At 33.7% G+C, this 22,648-nt stretch overlaps 1 protein-coding gene across 1 annotated transcript; it reads right to left on the minus strand.

The window, feature by feature from the left end:
* Positions 1–8: 8 nt before the first annotated feature.
* Positions 9–22,395, minus strand: LOC144257231 (tyrosine-protein kinase Yes-like). The gene is given in 12 exon segments (XM_077803329.1): positions 9–300; positions 5,039–5,170; positions 6,639–6,792; positions 8,740–8,816; positions 11,493–11,672; positions 11,850–12,005; positions 13,778–13,927; positions 14,014–14,117; positions 15,389–15,487; positions 18,203–18,302; positions 22,130–22,367; positions 22,369–22,395. Coding segments are annotated over 12 exon segments (1,626 nt in total). The 3' UTR covers positions 9–91.
* Between the last annotated feature and the right edge of the window lie 253 nt (positions 22,396–22,648).

Consider the following 22,648-nt stretch of genomic DNA (forward strand, 5'->3'; position numbering starts at 1 on the left):
GTGAGGAATTCTACACAAGTCTTTACATTTTGGCAGATTTATGCATATAAAATAGGCTACTAGGATTATAATCCCCAGATTACAATCCAGATTATAAATTTTCTCCTGGCTGGTACTGTGGCTCTGTAGCAGTGAAGTAGTCTTCCAGGAAGGACTGGATATATTCAAATGTTGGTCTTTCATCAGGGTCCTTCTTCCAGCAAAGATTCATCAATTCATGCAGAGATTCTGGACAGCCTTGAGGGCAGGGCATCCTGTACCCTCGTTCCACCTGTTCCAGCACTTCACGGTTTACCATACCTAACACACAACATTCAAACGTTAAAGAAAAAAAAAATCCTAAAAAAAATGATCCTAACCATCACTAGCAAAACAGAATAAATCCCCTAACCACTAGCTGCATATCAAGGTATGTTAAGTTTATTTAGTAAAAGATTCTTTTAATAAAAAATACAATTTAGACATCAGAGTATATCCAGAGAAACTTAGAAAATGCTAATCTATATTTAAACATGTTCAATTTTTAATTCTGCCTAAAATTTTATTTTCAACACTAATTTCTTCAAAAGCCAATCCCATTTGGTTAATGAGAATTCAGGGTACCATTTTGAAGTAAGATAATTTCTGATATTAATGTTTAACACTGCCTAACTTGGGCACACTTGAAGAATGGAGGCCAGATGGTATCTGAAAGAACTTTCAAATAGGAATTCCAAGAATTTCAGTCCTGGTTTTGCTAAATATACTAACTACATAATTATATTGAGTCATCTCCCTGAAACAGTTTCCCTTATCTCATATATCTGTTTGACTTTCTTCTTGTTATTACACACAGTTCCTTTCTTCTACTCCTTTGTAAACTTCCCTCTTCCACCACTGGCAACTCACCCCATATTAGCAGAGGCTTGGCTGTCTCACCATGTCAGCAAACCCATCATTCCTCCTATCTCCCATATCACCCCCTCTTTCCTGCCTGTCCACAAGGCAAGCTATTCCTCATATCTTCTGCAATATTAAACTGACTGTTAGCAATGAGATTTTTCATAGACTATGATTCCCTTAAAACAATGTAATGAGATTAAATTATTATCTCTATTTCTATTTTTAGTTATAATATGAGGAACAAGTGATTCTTTAAAAAAACTTTAAAAAAATATTAAAAGAAACTGCATAACTATTACTTTGGGGTCCAACACTTGAAAAAGAAGTTTTCTGTGATTTTCATCCAGGTAAGCAGATTTTAATAACTGAAATCCACTATATTTTACCCAACACAGAAATATAAGCGGAAGTTCTTTGGGAGGAGGAGAAAAGGAGCAGGTACTTAACATTCAATGAGGGCTTACTTATAATTGGTGAACTTTTCCCCCACTTCTATGCCTTTTTAAAATTTTTATGCTTAACAGATTGTTAAGATTAATCAATCTAAATAAGCCTGAACCTATACAAAAGTAACCTTCCATTACCAATAATTCTTTTTTTGTCAGGTGCTAAAGAATAAACCCTGGACCCTGCTCCTGCTAAGCATGTACTCTTACCATTAAGTTATATCCCCAGCCCTAATTACCAATAAACTCTTTCATTCAAAACTTTACCCTTCAGAATTTTCTGACAATCACAACTAATGAATTATTTTATGACAACAGTTACATAAGTACAATATGGCAGAAATGGCCTCTAGTAGAAATACTATCATCCTCAGGGGCCTGGGATTGTGGCTCAGAGGTAGAGTGCTCACCTATCATGAATGGGGCACTGGGTTCGATCCTCAGCACCACATAAATATAAAATAAAGACATTGTGTCCACCTATAACTAAAAAATAAATATAAAAAAAGAAATACTATCTTCAGGAAGAGAATTATTTCCTGTAAAGGAATTTCTGAATTTCATAATGAAATACAACTCCCTGAACATAGCACAGAGTTCTTTCTCCCCCATATTTCAGTAAAAAAAGGAGATAGGAAGATTCTAAGATTGTTAATATTTAAAAGGAAATATTTAGCACTCTGTCAATAAATTTAAATATTTCATACTTGTTTGCCTTTGCCACGGTTTATTACAATCCTACAACAAGACTAGCAAACAAGCTGTCACTTTACAATGAACAGTCTGCTTTGAGAAGAGCCTGCAGTGGATCAGTCTGTGTTACACGTGAATCCTCTTCAAATCATCCAAGACAATGATGCTTATTTAGTGTCTTTTGCTTCTTTTTAAAGGCTGGCAGGCTGAGAATTGGGGTGAAGCTCAGTGGTAGAGAAAGTCCTCAGCATGCACAAGACCCTATGCTGATCCGAAGCACCATCAAAAAAAAAAAAAAAGACAATCTACAAATTGTATTTGGATTTTTGTCTGAACATTTAATTAACCAGGATATCCCAACCATATTAATTTTTTATTATGTATTTTGTAGCTATGTAGTCAGCTGCAAACTCATTTTGGATTTTTATTCTTCCCTGTTGACCCTTTTCTCATCATGAATGCCCCTTTCTATCTCTACTAATATTTCTTGCCTTAAAGTCTACTGCTATACAGGCTATCTTTTGCTTAGCATTTATTTGCACAGTATATCTTTTTCTGTCCTTTAAAATCCAGGCTTATCTGTCATTTAATTAAAATGTTTAGTGTACTTACACGTTATGTAATTATGGACATAGGTAGTTTTAATTTTACCATTCTGTTATTTATTTACTTTTTTCCCATCTATTTTTTCCTCTCTTGCTTTATATTTTGAGCAAGCAAGCAGTTTTCATATTTCCTTTTTCCCTCTTCTTCTAGCTTTTGTTTGGAGCTAGGAATTGAACCCAAGGCCTGGTGCATGCTAAATAGTACTCCATTACACCCTAGTCCTTTTCCTAGCTTTTTCCTTTACCTTTTCTTATTATATTAGTGGTCACTGTCAAGATAACATTTCTTTGGTTTATTATTCTTCATTCTAAATAAATACTCTGATGCTTTCCAAACAATGAAAGAAACTTAGAAGAGTCACCTGTTATTCCTTTACCTCTGCCCTGCCCCCTGTCTTCTGTGTGGTCATAGAATGTATTTTTTCATGCATTATAAAATCAGAAAGGTACTTTTATTGTTGGTGTTTTAGATCAGCAGTTTTCAAATACTTTGAAGCCATCATTTCATTCTTTCCTGGTTTCCATATCCTGACAGAGTTAGCTGCTGTGTAGATAACATACCACACATCTCTATGACTGTTTGGCTTTGATTTTAAAATTTGATCATGATATAATTATTTGAAGTTTACTGAGTTTATTTTAATTTATCCTGCTTAAGAATGACTAAGTTTATTAAATTTGTGGGTTGTGTCACCCCCCTGCACTATCAGATTTATAAAGTTTTTGGCTATTAATTTTTCAAAAATTGTTCTTCCACTTTTTCTCTCATCTCCTTCTGGGACTCCAATTACATATAAATTAGACCTGAAATTTCACTATGCCCCACTTTATTTCATTCACTTTGTTCTATTTTTTCCAAGCAGTTTATCTATGCATTACTTTGGATATTTTATATTAATGTACCTTCAAATCTACTAATCTTGTCTTCTATGTCCATCTAATGTGTTTTTAATTTCATAGATACAGTACTGAAATTTCCATTTGAATCTATAAGAATTCCAAATGAAACTACTTAACATGCTGTATTTTTTCCTCCAACCATATTGCATGTAGAGAAAGCGGAGCTAGATTTTATCTAGTGTTATGATTTTACCAACAATACTGAGAAAAGGCAAAGGAAAAAAATTGTAAATGTAAGGCAGAGATTATAATGCTTGACCATGAAATTTAAGGGGTATAAGGGATAGCTACCGGTGGTAGACTCAATGGATTGAATATCCTGGTAGTATGAAGAAATTTCTATGGTTGAGGTAGAGACAGCTGGCAAGATGTAAGTTGACAGTAGACATATTAAACTGCAATTGAGAGGTGAGCAGTTACTGGTTATGTTAAACCTTTAAGGTATGAATAGTGAGAAGATTACAGAGGAGGAGGAGGAGGAGGAGGAGGAGGAGGAGGAGGAGGAGGAGGAGGAGGAGGAGGAGAGTTTAAGCTGCAAGAGACTAGGGCAACTGACATATGTATTAAGATGGCCATGAATTAAAGTATGAATGGAGTTTTAATAGAAAGAGTGATGGGGAGTCAGTATTAAGTGAGGAGAACTTGAATGGTATCAGCAAATAATAGCAAAAGGGGAAAAGTGGGAGATAAAATTTGATGGCATTAGCTCTAAAGTTGAAGATATTAGAAAGGAAGGATATATACGTAAAACCCATAGGAGTAGCATAGCTATTTTTCCTGAAGATTGGATTTTATATACTTTCACTCTCAACTATTAGAGTATTTCAGTAGAAAAGTTTAAGAGGCAACAGAATAAACAAATATTCAATTGTCACTGAATTTCAAATAAGCTAAAATTTCCTCTTACCTCAAAAGCTTATTTTTAAGAGACAGCCATTTTAATTTTTTCTCCTTTAGTAATGACAGATACATTTATTGTCAAAAAAGTCTATTGAAGAAAATAGGGCAAATATACACAAAAATAGATCAATCACACTAATAGAAAAGAACAATTACCTGGGGTACAGCAGGATATTTGTGATATGCTTCTGATCTGAGATAATGGTATGGATAAAAGGCACTTGTGGAAAACATTCTAAGGAGAAAGCTAAGATGGACCTCAGGCACACCTCCCCTGCCCTATCTCAGGATTGTGACTCTTATGGTTGCTGTCCATCCAATGCCAAAATAAGCAGATGGGGACTTGGAAAAGGAGAAATAAAGATCCTCCTTTTATGTTTTAGCTCCTAACATACTCCTATTAAAGTCGTGATGGGCTGGTTGTGGTGGTGCATGCCTATAATCCAAGAGGCTTGGGAGGCTGAGGCACTAAGCAACTTAGCAAGATCCTATCTCAAAAAATAAAAAGGGCTGGGGATGTGGTTCAGTGGTTAAGCACTTCCAGGTTCAATCTCTAGTTTAAAAAAGAAGTCACTGATGGGATAACCAAGAGCAAATGAGCTGCAAACTTACCTGGATATGGCACTCTCCCCTTTGTTACCAATTCTGTCTGTAGAATTCCGAATGACCACACGTCAGACTTTATTGTAAATCGACCATACAGTGCAGCTTCAGGAGCCGTCCATTTGATTGGAAATTTTGCACCTAAAAACATATTGGCAATCTTGTTTAACTGTTTATTAAAAGTCTATCTTTGTGGGCTGGGGATACAGCTCAGTTAGCAGAGTGCTTGCCTTGCATGCACAAAGCCATGAGTTCAATCCCTAGCACAAAAACAAACAAATAATTTTTTAAAAATCTACTTTTATAACTATAGTAAAAGCAGTGCTAATCCTTTGTCAATATCCTTACTATATACATCATCAGTGTCAAATTCTAACAACAGAAGAGACATGAGGAAAACTCTTTAATTTTTGAAATTTATATTAAAATGAATCACATTTCTTCCTTATAGTACTGATTTAAAAAAGGAAGTTAGTGGAAGGAACAGAACATCATTCAAGAAAATACAGGTAGAGGCTCTAGTAAGTAAAAAATATGGATCATAAAATCTGTAACTTTTAAGTTCAGTCTGGCACCCAGCAGTTCTTCTAATTATGTGCTGATAAAGGAATATTTTATTAGATTCTAATGGCTACGATTTTCAACCATAGTTTCTTTTCAATTTTATAACATATTTCTGGAAAATTTTATTGTGCCATCACTTTTAAAAGCTCACATTAATTTACTCCAATATTTAGTGCATACTTTTATGCACAGGCATTATACTAATCATTATGGGTACATAAAAACATGAATTTATACACTTATAATGTTAATAAGTTTATGGGTATCTTGAAGTTACTTATACATGTATGCATAGCAGTATAAAATAAGTTCTTTAGATTGTTTGGCAAACAGAAGATCAGTTTTCACTAGTACAATCACAAAGGTATTATTAAAAGATGCTATTGGGGGTCCTGTACAGTACAAGATGTTTAGAGGCCTGGCCTCTACTCACTAGATGCCAATAGCAGCCTCCACATTGTAACAGCCAAAAATGTCTACAGACATTGTTGGATGTCTCTTGGGGCTGGAGAGTGACTGTCTCTTGATTGAGAACCATTAAGCTAAGGTAAGAGTTTCAAAATTCATGAAGTTTGTTAAAGAAAAGAAAGAAATTTTTAAAAAAAATTTATTTGTTGATATGCTAAAATAAATGTAAAGAAGCTATTATTAATTATACTTCAAATGCAAAGAAAACCTAGCCAAATCCTTGCAGGAAATAACTATCAAAAAATCACAGCCGTAGGGCTGGGGATGTGGCTCAAGCGGTAGCGTGCTCGCCTGGCATGCGTGCTGCCCGAGTTCGATCCTCAGCACCACATACCAACAAGGATGTTGTGTCTGCTGAAAACTGAAAAATAAATATTAAAAAAATTCTCTCTCTTAAAAAAAAATCACAGCACTATTCATTATATATAATTTTATGAATAAAATCAATGTTTTTGTGACTCTTCTGAGAGGACCTGTAATTATTCTTACTCTATAAAACTGCATATTGAAAAGAGTTTTAAGTGAGAAAAAAACAAAGGACAATAGATTACAAGCATTTAAATAAAAGTACTCTTACCTTGTCTTGCCGTGTATTCATTGTCTTCAATTAATCTTGCTAAACCAAAATCTGCTATTTTGCACACAAGATTTTCTCCTACAAGAATACTAGCAGCTCGAAGATCTCGGTGAATATAGTTCATTCTTTCAATATATGCCATACCATCAGCAATCTTGGAAAGGAAAAAACAGATACATACAAAACATGATGCAGAAGGAACCAGGGAGAAGATAATTTTGGTTAATGTTTAATAGATCACTGGAAAATCATATATCTCAAAAGGAGATGATAGTAACAGGCATATTACTTAGGAGCTAGTAGGTAAAATAGAAAACAGTATAATAAAAAAGCAGGCTAAATCCAGCTTTTAAAAATTGGACACATCCCCAGCACAACCACCAAAAAACCCACCAAAAATCTAACACCTTTTTTGAGGGCACCACTCAGTGTATCTAGTAACCATTAGCAGCTCAATGTCCTAATGTCTTCCTGTGTCAGTGGTTGGGAGAAAAGATAAGTCACAGGGTTATTTAGAACTTCTGGATAAAAGTCTATCAAAGTTTGCATCAGGCACAGCCTAAGATGTCCTGTAAGCACAGGTGGAAAACAGTAAATGAGCTTGCAGCCTAACGTGGCCTGCAAACTGTTTTTATATTGCCCGAGAACTAAAAATGGTTTTTCTATTTTTAAAGAGTTGTAAGGAGGAGGAGGATGGGGTCTGACAGAGATTGTATATGGCTCCTAAAACCTAAAACATGTACCTGACTTAAGGTTCAGATACCCTAACACAGAGTATCTAGAATTTTGACCTCAAGGCCTGGCATATGCCAGTGTTATATGTATAGTTCCTCTGTATAAAGTTCCTCTAAACTGCCAGATTCTGTGGCCATGTGGAAGCTCACTGAAAAGTAAAAGCTGCATTACCAGTTATGTCAACCTGAGTTCAATAAAAGGCCCTTCGAACACCTATAACATATCTGAATAGAAACATTACACTTTAATAAAACAAAAAATTCAGAAGAGTTAAAAAAGATTTTTTTTTTGGGGGGGGGGGTTCCAGGGACTGAATCCAGGAGTGCATATTAACCATTGAGCTACAATCCCTAGACCCTTTTATTTTGAGATTGGGTCTCCCTAAGCTTTTGAGGTTGGCTTTAAACTTGTGATCTTCCTGCCTCAGTCTCCTGATTCAATGGGATTATGTGTGTACTACTCTGTCTAGCCTAAAGAGACTCATTCTTTTTTTTTTTAAATATATATATTTTTTTGGTAAGGAGCATGATATTTAGATGTTTTTTACTTTTTTTTTTTTTAAGTTGTAGATGGACACAGTACCTTTATTTATTTATTTTTTATGTGGTGCTGAGGATTGAACCCAGGGCCTTGCACGTGCTAGGCGAGCACTCTACCGCTGAGACATAACCCCAGCTCAAAAGACTCATTCTTAACAGCATATTGCCATTTTAATTCTTGTTTAGGACCATAGTAAATAAAAAATTCAGCATACACTTTAGATTTCTAATATTTTCTTTGGAAGAGTACTCATCCATTTTAATTTTCTTGCTTTTTTTTTTTTTTTGTAATGGAGATTTAACCCAGGGCAATTTACCACTGAGCTACATTCCCTGAATCCTTTTAATTTTTTCATTTCGAGACAGGGTCTCACTAAGTTGCTGAGAGGTTCACTTAATTGCTAAGGCTGGCCTGGATCTTGTAATCTTCCTGCCTCAGCCTTGGGAGTTACTGGGATTACAGACATGAGCTACCATGCCCAGCCATTTTAATTTTCTCAGATTTATCTGTTGAAATATAAATAGATTTTGTATCTGTGAAAATGCTTTCTAAAGGGTCATAATATATGGGATAGCACTGAACTGGGAGTTCCATAGTTAGTTTTAATATGTTCTGCTATGAACAAGTTTTGTAAATTTTAAATCCCTCTGGTCTTTAGATACTCTATTATTTGTATTACTAGGAGCTCACGCTGGATTATCTCCAAGGTTCCTTTCTGTTCTAAAATTCCTTTACTTTTCTACATAAACCGTATTATTTAGGTAAGATCATTCTACATTTTAAATGTTAACTTTCAATTCAAGTTGATATATCTATATGCAAATACCTGAGCAGCCATATCGACCAGCTGTGGAAGCTTCAAATATTTTCCATCTCCTTCCTTAAGGAAATCTAATAAACTTCCTGTAAGAGGCAGTGAAATATCCATGGAAAATAAGTAGATTTTACATTAAGATTGACATAAATATTCCTCTACCCCCAAATAACCAAACTCTAACAAAATTTCTCAACTTTTTATTTTAAAAAAAGTTTCTTTTGTAGTTTTGAAATTTCTGAATAATTACCTCAAAGATTCTAGAAAAGACCCCTAAACTGAAATTTATTCTCTTTATAACACATGAAAAAAAGGAAAAATGTACCATTTTCCCTTTCCCTACAGAAAATGTCATCAAATTGGTGTCATTCTTTCCTGCTTTGATCAAGATTCTAAGTTTTATATCCCAAAATATATTTTTTAAAAAATACTTTTTCAGTTGTTGATGGACTTTATTTTATTTATTTTTATGTGGTTCTGAGGATGGAACCCAAAGCCTCACATGTACCAGGCAAACACTCTGTCACTGAGCCATAGCCACAGCCCTCAAAAAATATAACATTTTAAATCAATATGATTCAAGAATTCAGATATGGTTATAACTAAATAAAGGCAGCTAAATGAGCTGCTGTGGAAGTGCTGGCTTGACCAATGTCTCTTAATTTTAGCAGAAATTATAATGGAACAGCAAAATACTATGAATACAGCAAAGTGAAAAGCCAGGAAGAAATGTCTATTTGTTGCCTCTCTCTATCTCTAGTTAAAAACATACACATGCTTCAATTTAGTAAAGAGAAACCATCAGACAAATCCAAACTAAGATTCATTTTATAAAACATAAAATTGGATTGTTTTCTTAAACAACAATGCTGTGAAACAGAAAGTCAGAGGAATGGCGCCAAGCTCAAGGAGACAAAGAGAAATTACCACTGAATGTAACAAATGGCCAGGAGATAGGAAAAAGAAATTCCAAGTAATGGAAGCAAGGAATGAAAAAAATCTATCTGTCCAAAACAGTGGGTTTACACTGGAGCACATAAGGCAATGAGTCTGGATGTATTATAGGGGCCAACTGCTAAGCTAAAAACCAAAATGGGGAATTTCTGAGTTTTAAAACTAGAAAGGACTTTTGTTATCTTGTATTCTTAACCTCTTACCTAGAAATAATCCTAAACTAGTGATCTGACAACACACAATTCTAACATGTTCTCAAAATTAAATAATTTGTAAAGTAATACAGAGATAAATGAACCATTAGCTTTACTTCCATTATATTTCTTTTGTTAGCAATGTCTTGATTTAAATTTCTTCCTTATCCCTTTCTCCTTTGTCTTCTAGTTCAACCAGAGTACTCTTTGAAAAGGTATACTTGGAAGCTGTTTACAGTAGAAACTCTTTCCAAAGAGAGCCATGAATTATTGGGTTTAGGTATGTTTTGACTATCAATTAACAGGCTAGGTCAGTTTGTTTCAGTCCCTTTGAGAAAAAAAAAAAAAATTCCTATAGCAAATATGTATCTTGTTGTTGCCCTTGTTACCACTAGAGGGAACTATATCATTGGTCATGGTAGACTATGGAGAGGGTAACATAACCCATGCAGTTATTTAGTTTGATTCAAGAGAGTAAAAAAATAAAATAACTTAAAAAATAGATCAAGGGCTGGGGTTATGGCTTAGTGGTAGAGTGCTTGCTAGCACATGTGAGGCACTGGGTTCGATCCTCAGCACCACACGAAAATACATAAATAAAATAAAAATATTGTGTCCATCTACAACTTAAAAGAAAAAAAAAAAGATCAAATTCAAATGGGTAAAAATTGAGCCAGCAAGCATACTTGCAGATTTACTGGTCCTTCTTCTAAAGCATCAGTAGCCTAGGGATGAAGAGGAAAGAACATCAACTTTCTTTTATCTTTTTCTTGGCCATAACCAGCTCTGTTACAGAAGATCTCACCTTGTGGTCTGTGTTTGAAAGATGGAGAAACTGCAGTTGACAGTAGTGGAGAAAAGAAGTTTCTAGGAGTCCTGAGTATACAGACTGTGTTTACATTAAAACAAATTTCCTTTAATTTTACCTTTTTTCTTTGCTTCAGTACTACCTGAATATCATTCTGATTTTATCATTTTAACTCAGTTTGCATATTTTGTTGTATATTTTGTTTTTTCCTTCAGTCAAATCTACTTTCATTTATTTTTATGTGGTGCTGAGTGTCCATCTACAACTAAAAAACATATTTAAAAAAAACACACCTACTTTCAAAATAAATTCAAACTGCCTAGTCATCCTTTAAAACTTTGTAAATCCTCCGGAATAACTGGAACTAACCACTATTTCATTAACAAAGTGTCACATTTTTTTGGGCATGGTGGCACATGCCTGTAATCCTAGCAATTTGGGAGGCTCAGACAGGAGGATGGCAAGTTCAAGGCCAGCCTGGACAACTTAGTGAAACCCTGTCTCAATTAAAAAAAAAAAAAAGAGAGAGAGAGACTGAGAAAGAAAGAAAATAAAAGAAAAAAGGGTGTGGGGGTATGCTGGTAATATAACTCTAGTGGTAGAGCATTCCCGAGTTCAATCCCCAGACTAACAAACAACAACAACAAAACCAAAATGTCCCATTTCTCTTTTCAAATGCTTCCAAAAATAATCATAAATTAGAAAGTACTATGCAATAAGACTCCATTTTTATAAAAACTGAAATGAATGATTCTTTTGTAAAGAAGTTACCAACATGAATATTCCAAGAGATACTAATATACACTTACCTTTTGACATAAATTCAGTGACAATGTAAATTTGTTCTTCAGAAACAACAGCATAGAGTAGAACAAGTTTATTGTGCCTTAATTTTTTCATTATCTGAGCTTCTTGAAGAAAAGCTTCTGGCATCATTGTACCTGGTTTTAGTGTTTTGATTGCTACTTTTGTGGTTCCATTCCATGTTCCTAGAGAAACAATACCTCTTACTATTTTAATCAATATTTTAAGGGATTTTAGAACAAATTTCAATGAATAGCAATTATATTACATATTTAATATTATATATATATTTTTGTAATAAAATTGTGGCACTTTAATCTGTGGCTAAAAATTGACAAAAACCAAAAATTCAGGCTTCTTACCCATCCAAACTTCACCAAAACATCCTTGTCCTAGTTTAACCTCTAGTCGCAAAGATTCTTGAGGGATTTCCCAAGCATCCTTTGCTAGACCTTGAGTCTGGGGTTTCACAGTTGGACACACGGTTGTTAACTTGTGGCATAAACCATCAGCATGTTCTAGATAAACGAATAAAACTACAATGTAAAATGAATTATGTATAAAAATTAAGCTATAGAGTATATAAATGCTTAAAAAGGGCTCATAAATTATAGAAAAACTGTCATCAGTTTTTCTCTAAAAACAAAAAGGAAGTTGTCTACAAGAAGCAAAAAACAAAACAAAACAAAAAACCCACATATAAGAAGTGAAACATTTTGTTAAATATATTTTAATGTTATTGTTTACTGAATACTTATGCTCTAGCTATTATGTTAATTTGGCTCTTTATAAATTGCTCATAAAAATGAGGCTTGGAAAATTTAGGAAACTTTCTCAAGGTCCCACAGTTAATAAGTGATGGGATTCAAAGCCAGGTCTGTCTACCTCCAAATTTCTGATTTAATAAATGGGATTTATTTGATCCCTAAGAGAATGCTTTTATTAATTGTTATTTCTTTTTTGTTGTTGTTGTTGTTTTCCTGGAGATTGAACCCAGCACTTTACCACTGAGTCACATCCCTAGCCCTTTTATATTCTGAAACAAGATCTTGCTAAATTGCTTAAGGCCATAATAAATTGCTGAGGGTGGCTTTAAACCAGCAATCCTCCTGCCTCAGCCTCCCAAGCCATGGGGATTACAGCTATGCACACCACTGTTCCCAGCAGGAAAAAATTCACTTAGTTAACTGAATTTTGAATAAGACAGCCACAAATGTAAGGAACTTCAGATTTATAATGGCTTAATCTGTGCATCTTTCTCATACAGTCTTTCTTATTGTAAATGAGACATGTTTCCTCCCATTCTCATCAAGAATGGTTACCAACCACACAAATTTTCTATTCTAGCAAGGGCAATTATGTGTTGGCACTGCTTGGTAACATATTTGATTGATGTCAAGACTGCTGATTGACTTGGTAGACTCAGTTTATAGTTACCTGTCATTGAAGAAGATATTACCATGGAAACTTTCCCTCCTCCAGTACTAATCATTTAAAGACTTAGATGCATTTACATAATGAATTGATAATGAAAAATTCTGAGACATAAGACTCCACAATTGAATATTTCCAAAATCTTTGAAAGACAAGAATATCTGTAGTTGCCACAGGTTAATCTTCTAAGAAAAATATAGCTTCAGACCATATTTTATTGGGTTTATATTCTAGGAAATCTTAGGAGATCAGCCGCTGAAGGGGAAGGTAATCCAAGAGGATATGTGATACAGCTTTTTGTGTCAAAGTGTTTAGCTTTAGCTACTTACCTGTGTTTATAAATAAAATATTTGCTTTTATGTTTTTCATTTATTTTCATAATATATTTTGGGGGAGGGGGTACTGGGCATTGAACTCAGGGACACTCAACCACTGAGACACACCCTATTTTATATTTTATTTAGAGACAGGGTCTCACTGAGTTGTTTAATGCCTCCCTCTTGGCTGAGGCTGGCTTTGAACCCACTATCCTCCTGGTCTCAGTCTTTGGAACTGCTGGGATTTAAGGCATGTGCCACTGCACCCAGCCTCAAAATGTATTTTTACATTATGAAATGGAACTCCACTGTAAAAACTATGCTTGTAAGATATAAAAATTTCAACGACAGTCTGATTTTAGCACACTATCCAATAACCCAATTCAGATACTAAGAACTACCTGTTCTCATTTTAAAACTAGAATACTAACATACACTGGGCACATACTGTGTATAAAGTAGTAGTATGCTAACCCTTAAGAGAGATGAGGACATGAATTTTGTTCTCATACAACAGAGCATGAGGAAATAATTTTTACCTGTGTAGTGTTTCACCAATTTCTGCAGAGTGTCAAATTGTGCTCTGGTTGTTATATAGTAGCCACCATTGTCAAGTTTCCTAATTTTGTAGTGTTTCACATTGTCACCCCTTACTTCATCCCAATCACGAATAGAGAGGGAATAAGCACCTGGGAGAAAGAAAATAAATGCTTATTATCTCTTTCTTAAAATACTGGACAAACAAAATTTTATATTAATATAATAGTAATCATACCTTTAGTGGTTTCACTTTCTCTTACTAAGAATATACCTCGTTGATTGCCAGGATTCAAAAGTAATCTTTCAGCATCTTTTCTCCCCATTTTGCCAAAATACCATCTAGGAAAAAAGTAATGATGTTTTGAGTTGGGAAGGTTTGAAGGTCAGAAAAATTATATTCACAAATAAATAAGAGTGAAATGGGATAGGAGAGATGACAAAGAATAGCTACAGAACATGCTTAGGATATAGTAAAACATAAATTTTTATTTATTAAAGAAGAATTTACAAATATCACTGTTAAAATATCTGATAGTATTTCCATGTACTGACTACTCAACATGTCACTGGAACTCTACCTGGCAGTCATGGAAACAGCAAATGGAGAAAGACAGCAAATAACAGATCTTTTCTGTCAGTGACACATACAGGTAGGAAGAACAGAAGTTGTTCTCTGATAACATGTGATCACCTGTATTGATAAGATCTAAGTATATAATACTCAAATTATGAGGAACTCAAATTTCATATGAGTTTGATTTAATAAAGTTTAATGAATAAAAATGACAATCTTTGCTATGAAAAGACTCACAGAACAGTGAAGAAGGCAAAAGAACAAAAGTAACAAATGTTATAGTAAAAACAGTTATTGAGGCAAATGTTAATAAAACAAACAAGTATTGATAACCCCTAGCTATATGCAAGACACTGTGTTAACTGTTGTAATATGAAAAAGAGGTTATTATTTATGGATCCCAGAAAAACTAGTTGGACCAAAAAAGTAATATGTCATTGAAACTGACTTCTAACATTTTAGAAGTTGTAAGAATAGTACACAGAACTCCCAAGTTCCCCAGCTGTTAATATTTTACTTTGTTATATTCTTTATTTCCCACCTTCCTTTATATGTTGGGTGCATGTGTTTACATCTTTTTTCCCCTTTGAACTGACTGAATGTTGCCAAAATGCTGAATCATTACCCTAAATACTTCAGTGTATGCTTTGTAGAAGACAAGGATACTGTCCTACATAACCACAATGCAAATACCTAAATCAAGAAGTTAAACACTGAAACAATCTCCTCTCTGAGGTAAATTTTGAAGAAAGTCTGCAGAATATGAAAAGGGCTAGATAATTTTAAAAACTAAGTGGAAAACTAAAGGAAAAAGACAAGGCATAAAAATATGATTAATTAAGATTTACTCATGATACCAATCTAAGCAGATACTACAGCATTAATTATGAATTCTCAAGTAACATCTATTAATGATACATTAGCTGTATTAAGACTGGTATGTAATTGTATGTGTGTAAAATTGTGGCTAAGTAGAATGTACATTAAAAAATTTTAAAAATCAAAATAATCAATAAAATATGAAGTACTGCCATATTCTTCTGCCTGAATGGAATCTGCAGGCGCTACATAATTGCTAGGGATGTAACCATTCTTTCCTGTAGCAATTGATCTTGCTTCCCACCAGTCTCCTTCCCTGAAACACATAAAACAACAATTACCACAATGTATAATATATTGCACTTTCTTATTTCAAGTAAATGAGAGATATAACTTCCATTTTTCTACTTATGCATTCACTTGATCAAGAATTAAACTCAACATTGTAAAAGAACAACATTTTAAAAATAAGTTAAATGAATTAAAGAAATTAAGACTAAGCAAAAGTATAATTACATACTACTACAATAAATCAACAAAAGCCCCAAACACCATACACTAAAAATTCAATTATAGTATATTTTTCTCCTCTTCATAATTCTTTCAACCTAAGACAATAAACTATACTGAACTAAGTAGTTTTGAATAAACTTTCAAATTATTCATCTTTGGCTGAATTTCTTAAGAGCTTGAGATAATTTGCTTACCATAATACTCCCCAATTTAAGGTACAAACTTAGTGGTTTTTAATATATTCATAGAGCTGTATAGCCATTACATAATAAATTTTAGAATATTTTTCACCACCACAAAAAGAACCCCAATACTTATGAGTAATCACCTCCAACCCCTTCCACTATTGGCAACCACTTAACTGCTGTCCATCTCTATGGATATGAATATTGTGAGCATTTCATATAAATGGAATGATTTATGTGGTCTTTTGTGACTGGCTTTTCACTCAGCATATATTTTTTTCAAGGTTAAATCTATGTTTTAGCACATATCAATAGTTTGTTGTTGTTGAATGCTTTTCTTTTTAACAGTACACAAAATTGTAATGTTCTTGTTTTAGTCATTTTAGAAAAAAAATTATGAGGCATGAGCACTCCTTATAGAAAAGCAATTAATAATAAACAATAATAAAAAGCTCAATTTCTAGAAAAATGTTATCTAAAAATAATTCAATATACTCAAATTAAATCATAATTCAGAATATGAGAATTATATGGTTTGTGGTATAAAAACCTTGACTGTTACAAAAGTAATATGAAAAGAACAAATATTAGTCTCTAATAAGGATGATGTACATGGCATTCACTACTTAAAATTAAATGTAGGGATAGGGTCGTGGCTCAGTGGCAGAGTGCTTGCCTAGCATGTGTGAGGCACCATTGACCAAAAAAAAAAAAAAAAAAAAAAATTAAATGTATTTTTTAGACCAAAATTTTAAAAATATTCATTGATTTTGCTCTCAAAAACTAAAATGGAAAGCCCTTTGGTAATTCAAACATTTACAAACTCGTACATTTGGTTTTTGGTTTTCTAGTACGTTAATTATTTTGAAACATACAAACAGAATTGTATTTGATCCTGATAAGAAATCATGATTCATATGAACTGAATACCTACTGAGTGATAGATGTCACTCAGGATGTGTGGAAAAAAGGTAAAAAGACAGTCCTTAAATTTAAATAACTCAGTCTAGAGTGGGGTTTTGCAGCCTCAATAATACTGACATTTTGGATTTGATAAATCTTTGCTGCATGCATAGTAGGATGTTTACCAATATCACTGGCCTCTACTTCGTAGATGACAGTAGCAACACCCTGATGACAACCAAAAATATTTCCAGCCATTGCCAAATATCTCCCAGGTAATTTTGCCCCAGGTTGAGAACTACTGACCTAAAAGAATGGCAAGCTAAGTGACAAATTAAAAGTTCCCTGGGAGCTGGGACTGAAGTCTGCATAGGGTGCTATGTGAATACCTAATAGAAACAATATAGCAGGACATGGGTTGTAGAGCATAAATGTTAGAACACTTGTCTAATATACAGGAGGCCCTGGGTTCAATCCCCAGCACAAAGGAAGGGACAGAAAAAGGGAGAGAAGGAGGAGAATGGAGAAACAGTCACTCCAGAAAAAAGTAGTATGTGTGAAGGCATGGAAAGGGCAAGAAACTCTAGTGTACTTAGAAAATTCCCCCTCTACAGTATGGCTGATTGGTAGAGTTAAAAAGGATTTGAAGAAACACATAATAAATCCTCAGGGAACGATGGCTACTTATGTTTTTTGGGTTTTTTTTTTTTTTTGATGACTACAGGTAGCTACTTAAGGATTTTAAAGCAAGACAGTCATGATCATATTTTACATTCTGGAACAATAACTGGTAACAGATGGAAACAAGGATAGAGGGAAACATGACTGGAATCAAAGGGACTATAAGTATATATTTCAAGAAGTTATAAGTGATTGTTACGCTTGCTAATGAAATTATGGGACTGGTTTTCCAAAACAAGGATCCAATTTTCTATGTGGATCACTAAATGACAGAAAGTCTTGAGAGTTACATAAGGAAAAAGCAACTTAATTTGGTCCATTTGGGAGTACAAAAGTTCCTTATTCAACTTTTTGACTTTGTTTTTTAGAAAAAAGAAAAGATCTTTAAATCATCTGGATACTTAAATAGGAACAAAGAAGTTTCTTTATAAAACATTTTTTAAAGTAATATACTTGCATATGCCCCCTCAGTAACTCTTCATTTAAAATTTTTTTTTTATTAGCTACAACTCTTCATTCTTAAATCTCTACTCTTTATGGCTGAACCACAGCTGCACAATTTGTAGAAGTAGTAACTTCTATAGGCAGTATTATGTCATGTGTCTCAAGGAACTAAATCTATCCAGCACAGAGGTCAGAGATCCATACCCTGTCATGCTTATCTCCAGATCATAAACTAGCTTATAAGTTTCAATGTAAAGAACAAGTGTCTGTCTGTGTTTCTCCCTCTCAGAATACTCAACACTTACATATTGTTAATTATTTGAAATCTTTCACCCTTCTTAAATGAAAGATCTTCTGTAGTTCTAGCTTCATAATCATATAAGGCCACAAATATAGTAACACCACCTAGCAAAGGAAAAAAAGACCAAGGTAAATCATATAGATAAAATGAAACAAAAGAGAAATAAAAAAATATTGCCAGCAAAAATCTTATTTTTTCTCTCTAGTTTTCAGAATCTATTTTTAGACAATTGGGGCTTCTAAAACTTGGGGCTCTGAGTAGCTGGAGTTTAAATAATGAGATGTTCTCTTAAGACCTTCCACAAAATCACTGTAGTTTACATATTCTAAAACTCTATAGACTCGGAAACAAATTTAATTTTGATTCTGAACCAATGCCTCTGGCTTGAAAAGACAGTCAAATTTTGAACCAATTATTTGGAAGGAAGAACACTACTGGAGCACTATAGACTACTGACATTAATCTTCTCAACTTCTTATAAACAACAGGTGAACATTTACATCTATAATCATTAATACTAAACATTAGGGTTTTAGTAAGATTAACTTACTATATACTTACCTTAAAAATAAAACTGTTGGGTTTGTCGTGGAAGTTTAATGGCATGGCCGATATGAATTATAAAGAATAAATTCCAAAAATAACTCATATTTAGCAACATGTGCAGATGCTTAAGAGAAGAGCGCACTGAACAGCCAAACTATTATATGTAAGCAAAACAAATAACAATAGAACAAATGTATACAATATGCATGACTTGTCAGTGCTTAAAATTATTTCAGACAGGTATTCTGGCTAAACTTCCCATAATATATAATTCGTTTTTATTGTATATATTTATCACATATGACACAATGTTTTGAAACATGTATACACTGTGAAATGGTTAAATCAAGTTAATTCACATATGCATTGCTTCACATATTTCTTTTTTTTGTGGTGAGAAAACTTAAAATTTCTCAGCAAATTTGAAGACTATAATACATTGTTATTAGCTATGGTCACTAGATTGTACTATAGACTTGAACTTATTCTTTTTAAATTTTTTTTTCAGTGCTAGAGATCAAACCCAGGGCATCGCACAAGCAAGGCAAATGCTCTATTACTGAGCTCTGTTCCAACATATTCTTAATTTCAATATGTATATATTTTACTCAATGTAATTCCGCTGACTTGGCAAATATCAATGGTTAGTTTACATCCATCCATCAATAGATTTTTTTTTAATGGTAGGAAGAAAGGCAGTTAGTAAAATTACAGACTAAGCAAAAATATGAAATGTAGAAAGCAGTACAAAACCTACTGTCTCTAAATACAAAATGTAAAAAGCAGTATAAAATCTACCGTCTCTAAATATAAAATAATAGCAAACCAAAATTCATTCATCTGGCTTCTATCCCAAGTTTTAGTCATGTACCAACTGCTTTTTGACATCACTACTGAATGTGTAATAACCATTTAAAACATGTACAAAATGAAGCTCTTGATTTTTCTTCTCTAACCTGTATTTACCCAAATCCTCTCTATCTAAGCAAATAGCACTAGAATCAAGTCAGGTAATAACTTGAGCCAATTCTACTACTAATACTACCAGTTCTACATCTATAATATTTTATTTATCTATTTTCCATTTCCACTGCTGCCCCCTAAATCCCAATCCATGTCATTTCTTAATGGGACTGCTGGGGCTATGAGTACTGGCTACTTAATCTACTTCTCCACAGAGCAGCAAGAATGAGTTTTTTAAAAAGGGAATTCCATCATGCAAAATCCTTTACATATAATCTTGAGGAGCTTCTTCCTAGCTTCAGAAAAAATCCAAACTCCTTACTAGAGTCTATGTAGTACTAAGTAATAGTGGTATCCTAACATCAATATCACATCATACAACTCTCCTCTCTGCCTACATTGTTCTTCCCACCAGTTCTTAAAAACTTTCCAGTCCATTTGTTTCTCTTGAACTTTGTGTTTGTTATTCCCTCTTCCTAGAAATCCTGCTCTTTCCTGAGGTCTGCAGATAGTTCATTCTCATCAATCAAATATCAGTTAAAATGATTTCTTCTCAAGGAGGCTTTCCTTGATCAACTACAGGATCATTACCAATTATTCTTGCTAGTTCCTTCATAGAATTAAGAAATACTGATCTCAACTTGTTGAGTTGTTTGTTCACTAATTATTGTTCAATCAACATTATTAGGTAAACTCTTATCAGGAGAGAAGCCTTGTTTGTCTTGCCCATCTCTTATACCTATATGCAAAGACACTCTGTTTTTTACAAGAGTTAATAAGTGAACATCTTTGAATGGGGTATTTCATATGAATAAATACTTTTTCTTTTTCTTCAGTACTGGAGATTGCACCCAGATTGTAGTTCTACCACTAAGCTACATCCCCAGCCATAGCCCTTTTTATGTTGAAAAACGGTCTCTGTAAATTGCCATAGTTGGCCTCAAACTTGTGATCTTCCTGCCTCAGCCTACACAGTTGTTTGGATTACAGGTGTGCACCACCATGTCCACTATGCACATCAATAAAAATTTAAAGTAACTAAAGTATGTCTTTTAAGTATCAAAGTTTATTTTAATCATTTTGAATTAGTAACTTTCAAAAACATATAATCCTGAAAATAAGTTAAACTTTTTACTAATGACAGAAATATCATCATGGCCATAGATTATTGAAATATTTGCAGTCAGAACGCTGGAATTAGGACTGTGATTGTGGTGATGTCCAATATTCTCCAAATGTTGTCTAACAGAATCAGTGTATGGCAGTCCTCACTATTATTGGTTCAGAGGTGAACAAACTGAGACAAATTTATAATCCATGCTTGTGACAGAGATTTCTCCTTTGCCCCCACAGGCTGTTAATAAGGACATATGTTAGGGCTAGGGTTGTGGCTCAGTGGCAGAGTGCTCACCTAGCATGCATAAGGCACAGGTTTGATCCTCAGCACCACATAAAAACAAAATAATGTGTCCACCTAAAACTAAAAGATACATAAATAAATAAATTTTTTTTTAAATAAGGACATATGTTACTCCATTTGATGCTGGCAGCTATTTATGCCTAAGGATAAACAGGAAACAGATGAAATAAACCCAAATCCTGTTGATATCATGGAACTGCCACACAAATGAATCTTGAAGTTCATCTTCTTTGCTTTAGCTACCTGTGCTTTGTTATTTCAAGGGAAAAGCATCCTGATGCCGGAGCCCTCAGGTAACGTAAGAGCTCATTTTCTCTTTTTCAAGTTTTTAAAATCTACTTTTTTAGGGCATTCTGTATCCATGGAAGATTGTCAACTATCTCTTCTTGCTGTTCTCTGAAAAGATATGATAATGTAAAAATGGGAGTCCTGCAGTATGACACTGAATCCAAGCTCTTATGCTTATAATCTCTGGGGGAAAAATTTTTCTGAGCCTCAGGATTTTTCTTTTATAAATCATAGTATCTGATAGAAATACTGCATTATCGTGACTGTAATGCCAAATAATTAACACTTATTAAGTAACTACTGGATTACTTTAATACTAGTTAGCACTTTCTAATCCTGAGAAGTTATCAGATTCTTGGAAGAGGAATGTATGTTTTTAATCTTCATTTTCCCAGTGCCTGCCACATATTAATTGCTTAATAATTACTGGTAAGTTAATGAAATAATTAAAAGTATAACCCAAATACACATTAAACACTATCAAACTGTCACCAAATTTCCCAGAACCATATCTATCTATCTATCTATCTATCTATCTATCTATCTATCTATATATATATATTGACTTTAATTTTTATGCTAGATATTGAATTTTCACATACAATTTTTAAAAGTCCTCCAGTAAGATATTTTTCTTAGCAAATAGACCATAAGTATGTACTGCCCAAGGTTATGTTCTCAAACAGGCAACATAATTATCCATTTAAATCTCACCTGTTAAACCAGTAGGATATGAACTTGGCACCACTGAGAATGAGGAAGATGCTCCTCCAAAAGGAGTCACCCCTGAGGATCCTCCAAATGGTGTTATGGAAAGATTGCTAAAATTAGCCGAAGTTCCTTTTGCTGAAGATGATGGTGCCACTGCAGTGTGCTCTGCTCCATAATGGCTGACACTTGTACTGACAGGCTCTGGAGTGTTTTCAGTTCTATATTTAATTGCTGGACTTTTTGTTTTCTTTACTTTTAATGCAGTCCATTATCAAATCTACAGAGGAAATAGGCAAATATTTTGAGAAATAGTTAATATACATCATACTTTTAAAAAATACAATGGAAACTATGACTTTAAATAAAGCATCCTCCCAGCCTTGCTACCCAGAAAAAAAGCAGTATTAAATTATGTCCCATTATCCTATATATGACAACTATAAAAACTTAAATTGAGCAGCAAATAAACTACAAATAGTAACTTTAAAGGTAATTCTTTTTTTAAAAATAGTAATTTTTAGT

This window comes from Urocitellus parryii, chromosome 10 (assembly GCF_045843805.1).
Source record: "Urocitellus parryii isolate mUroPar1 chromosome 10, mUroPar1.hap1, whole genome shotgun sequence".
NCBI classification, from domain to species: domain Eukaryota; kingdom Metazoa; phylum Chordata; class Mammalia; order Rodentia; family Sciuridae; genus Urocitellus; species Urocitellus parryii.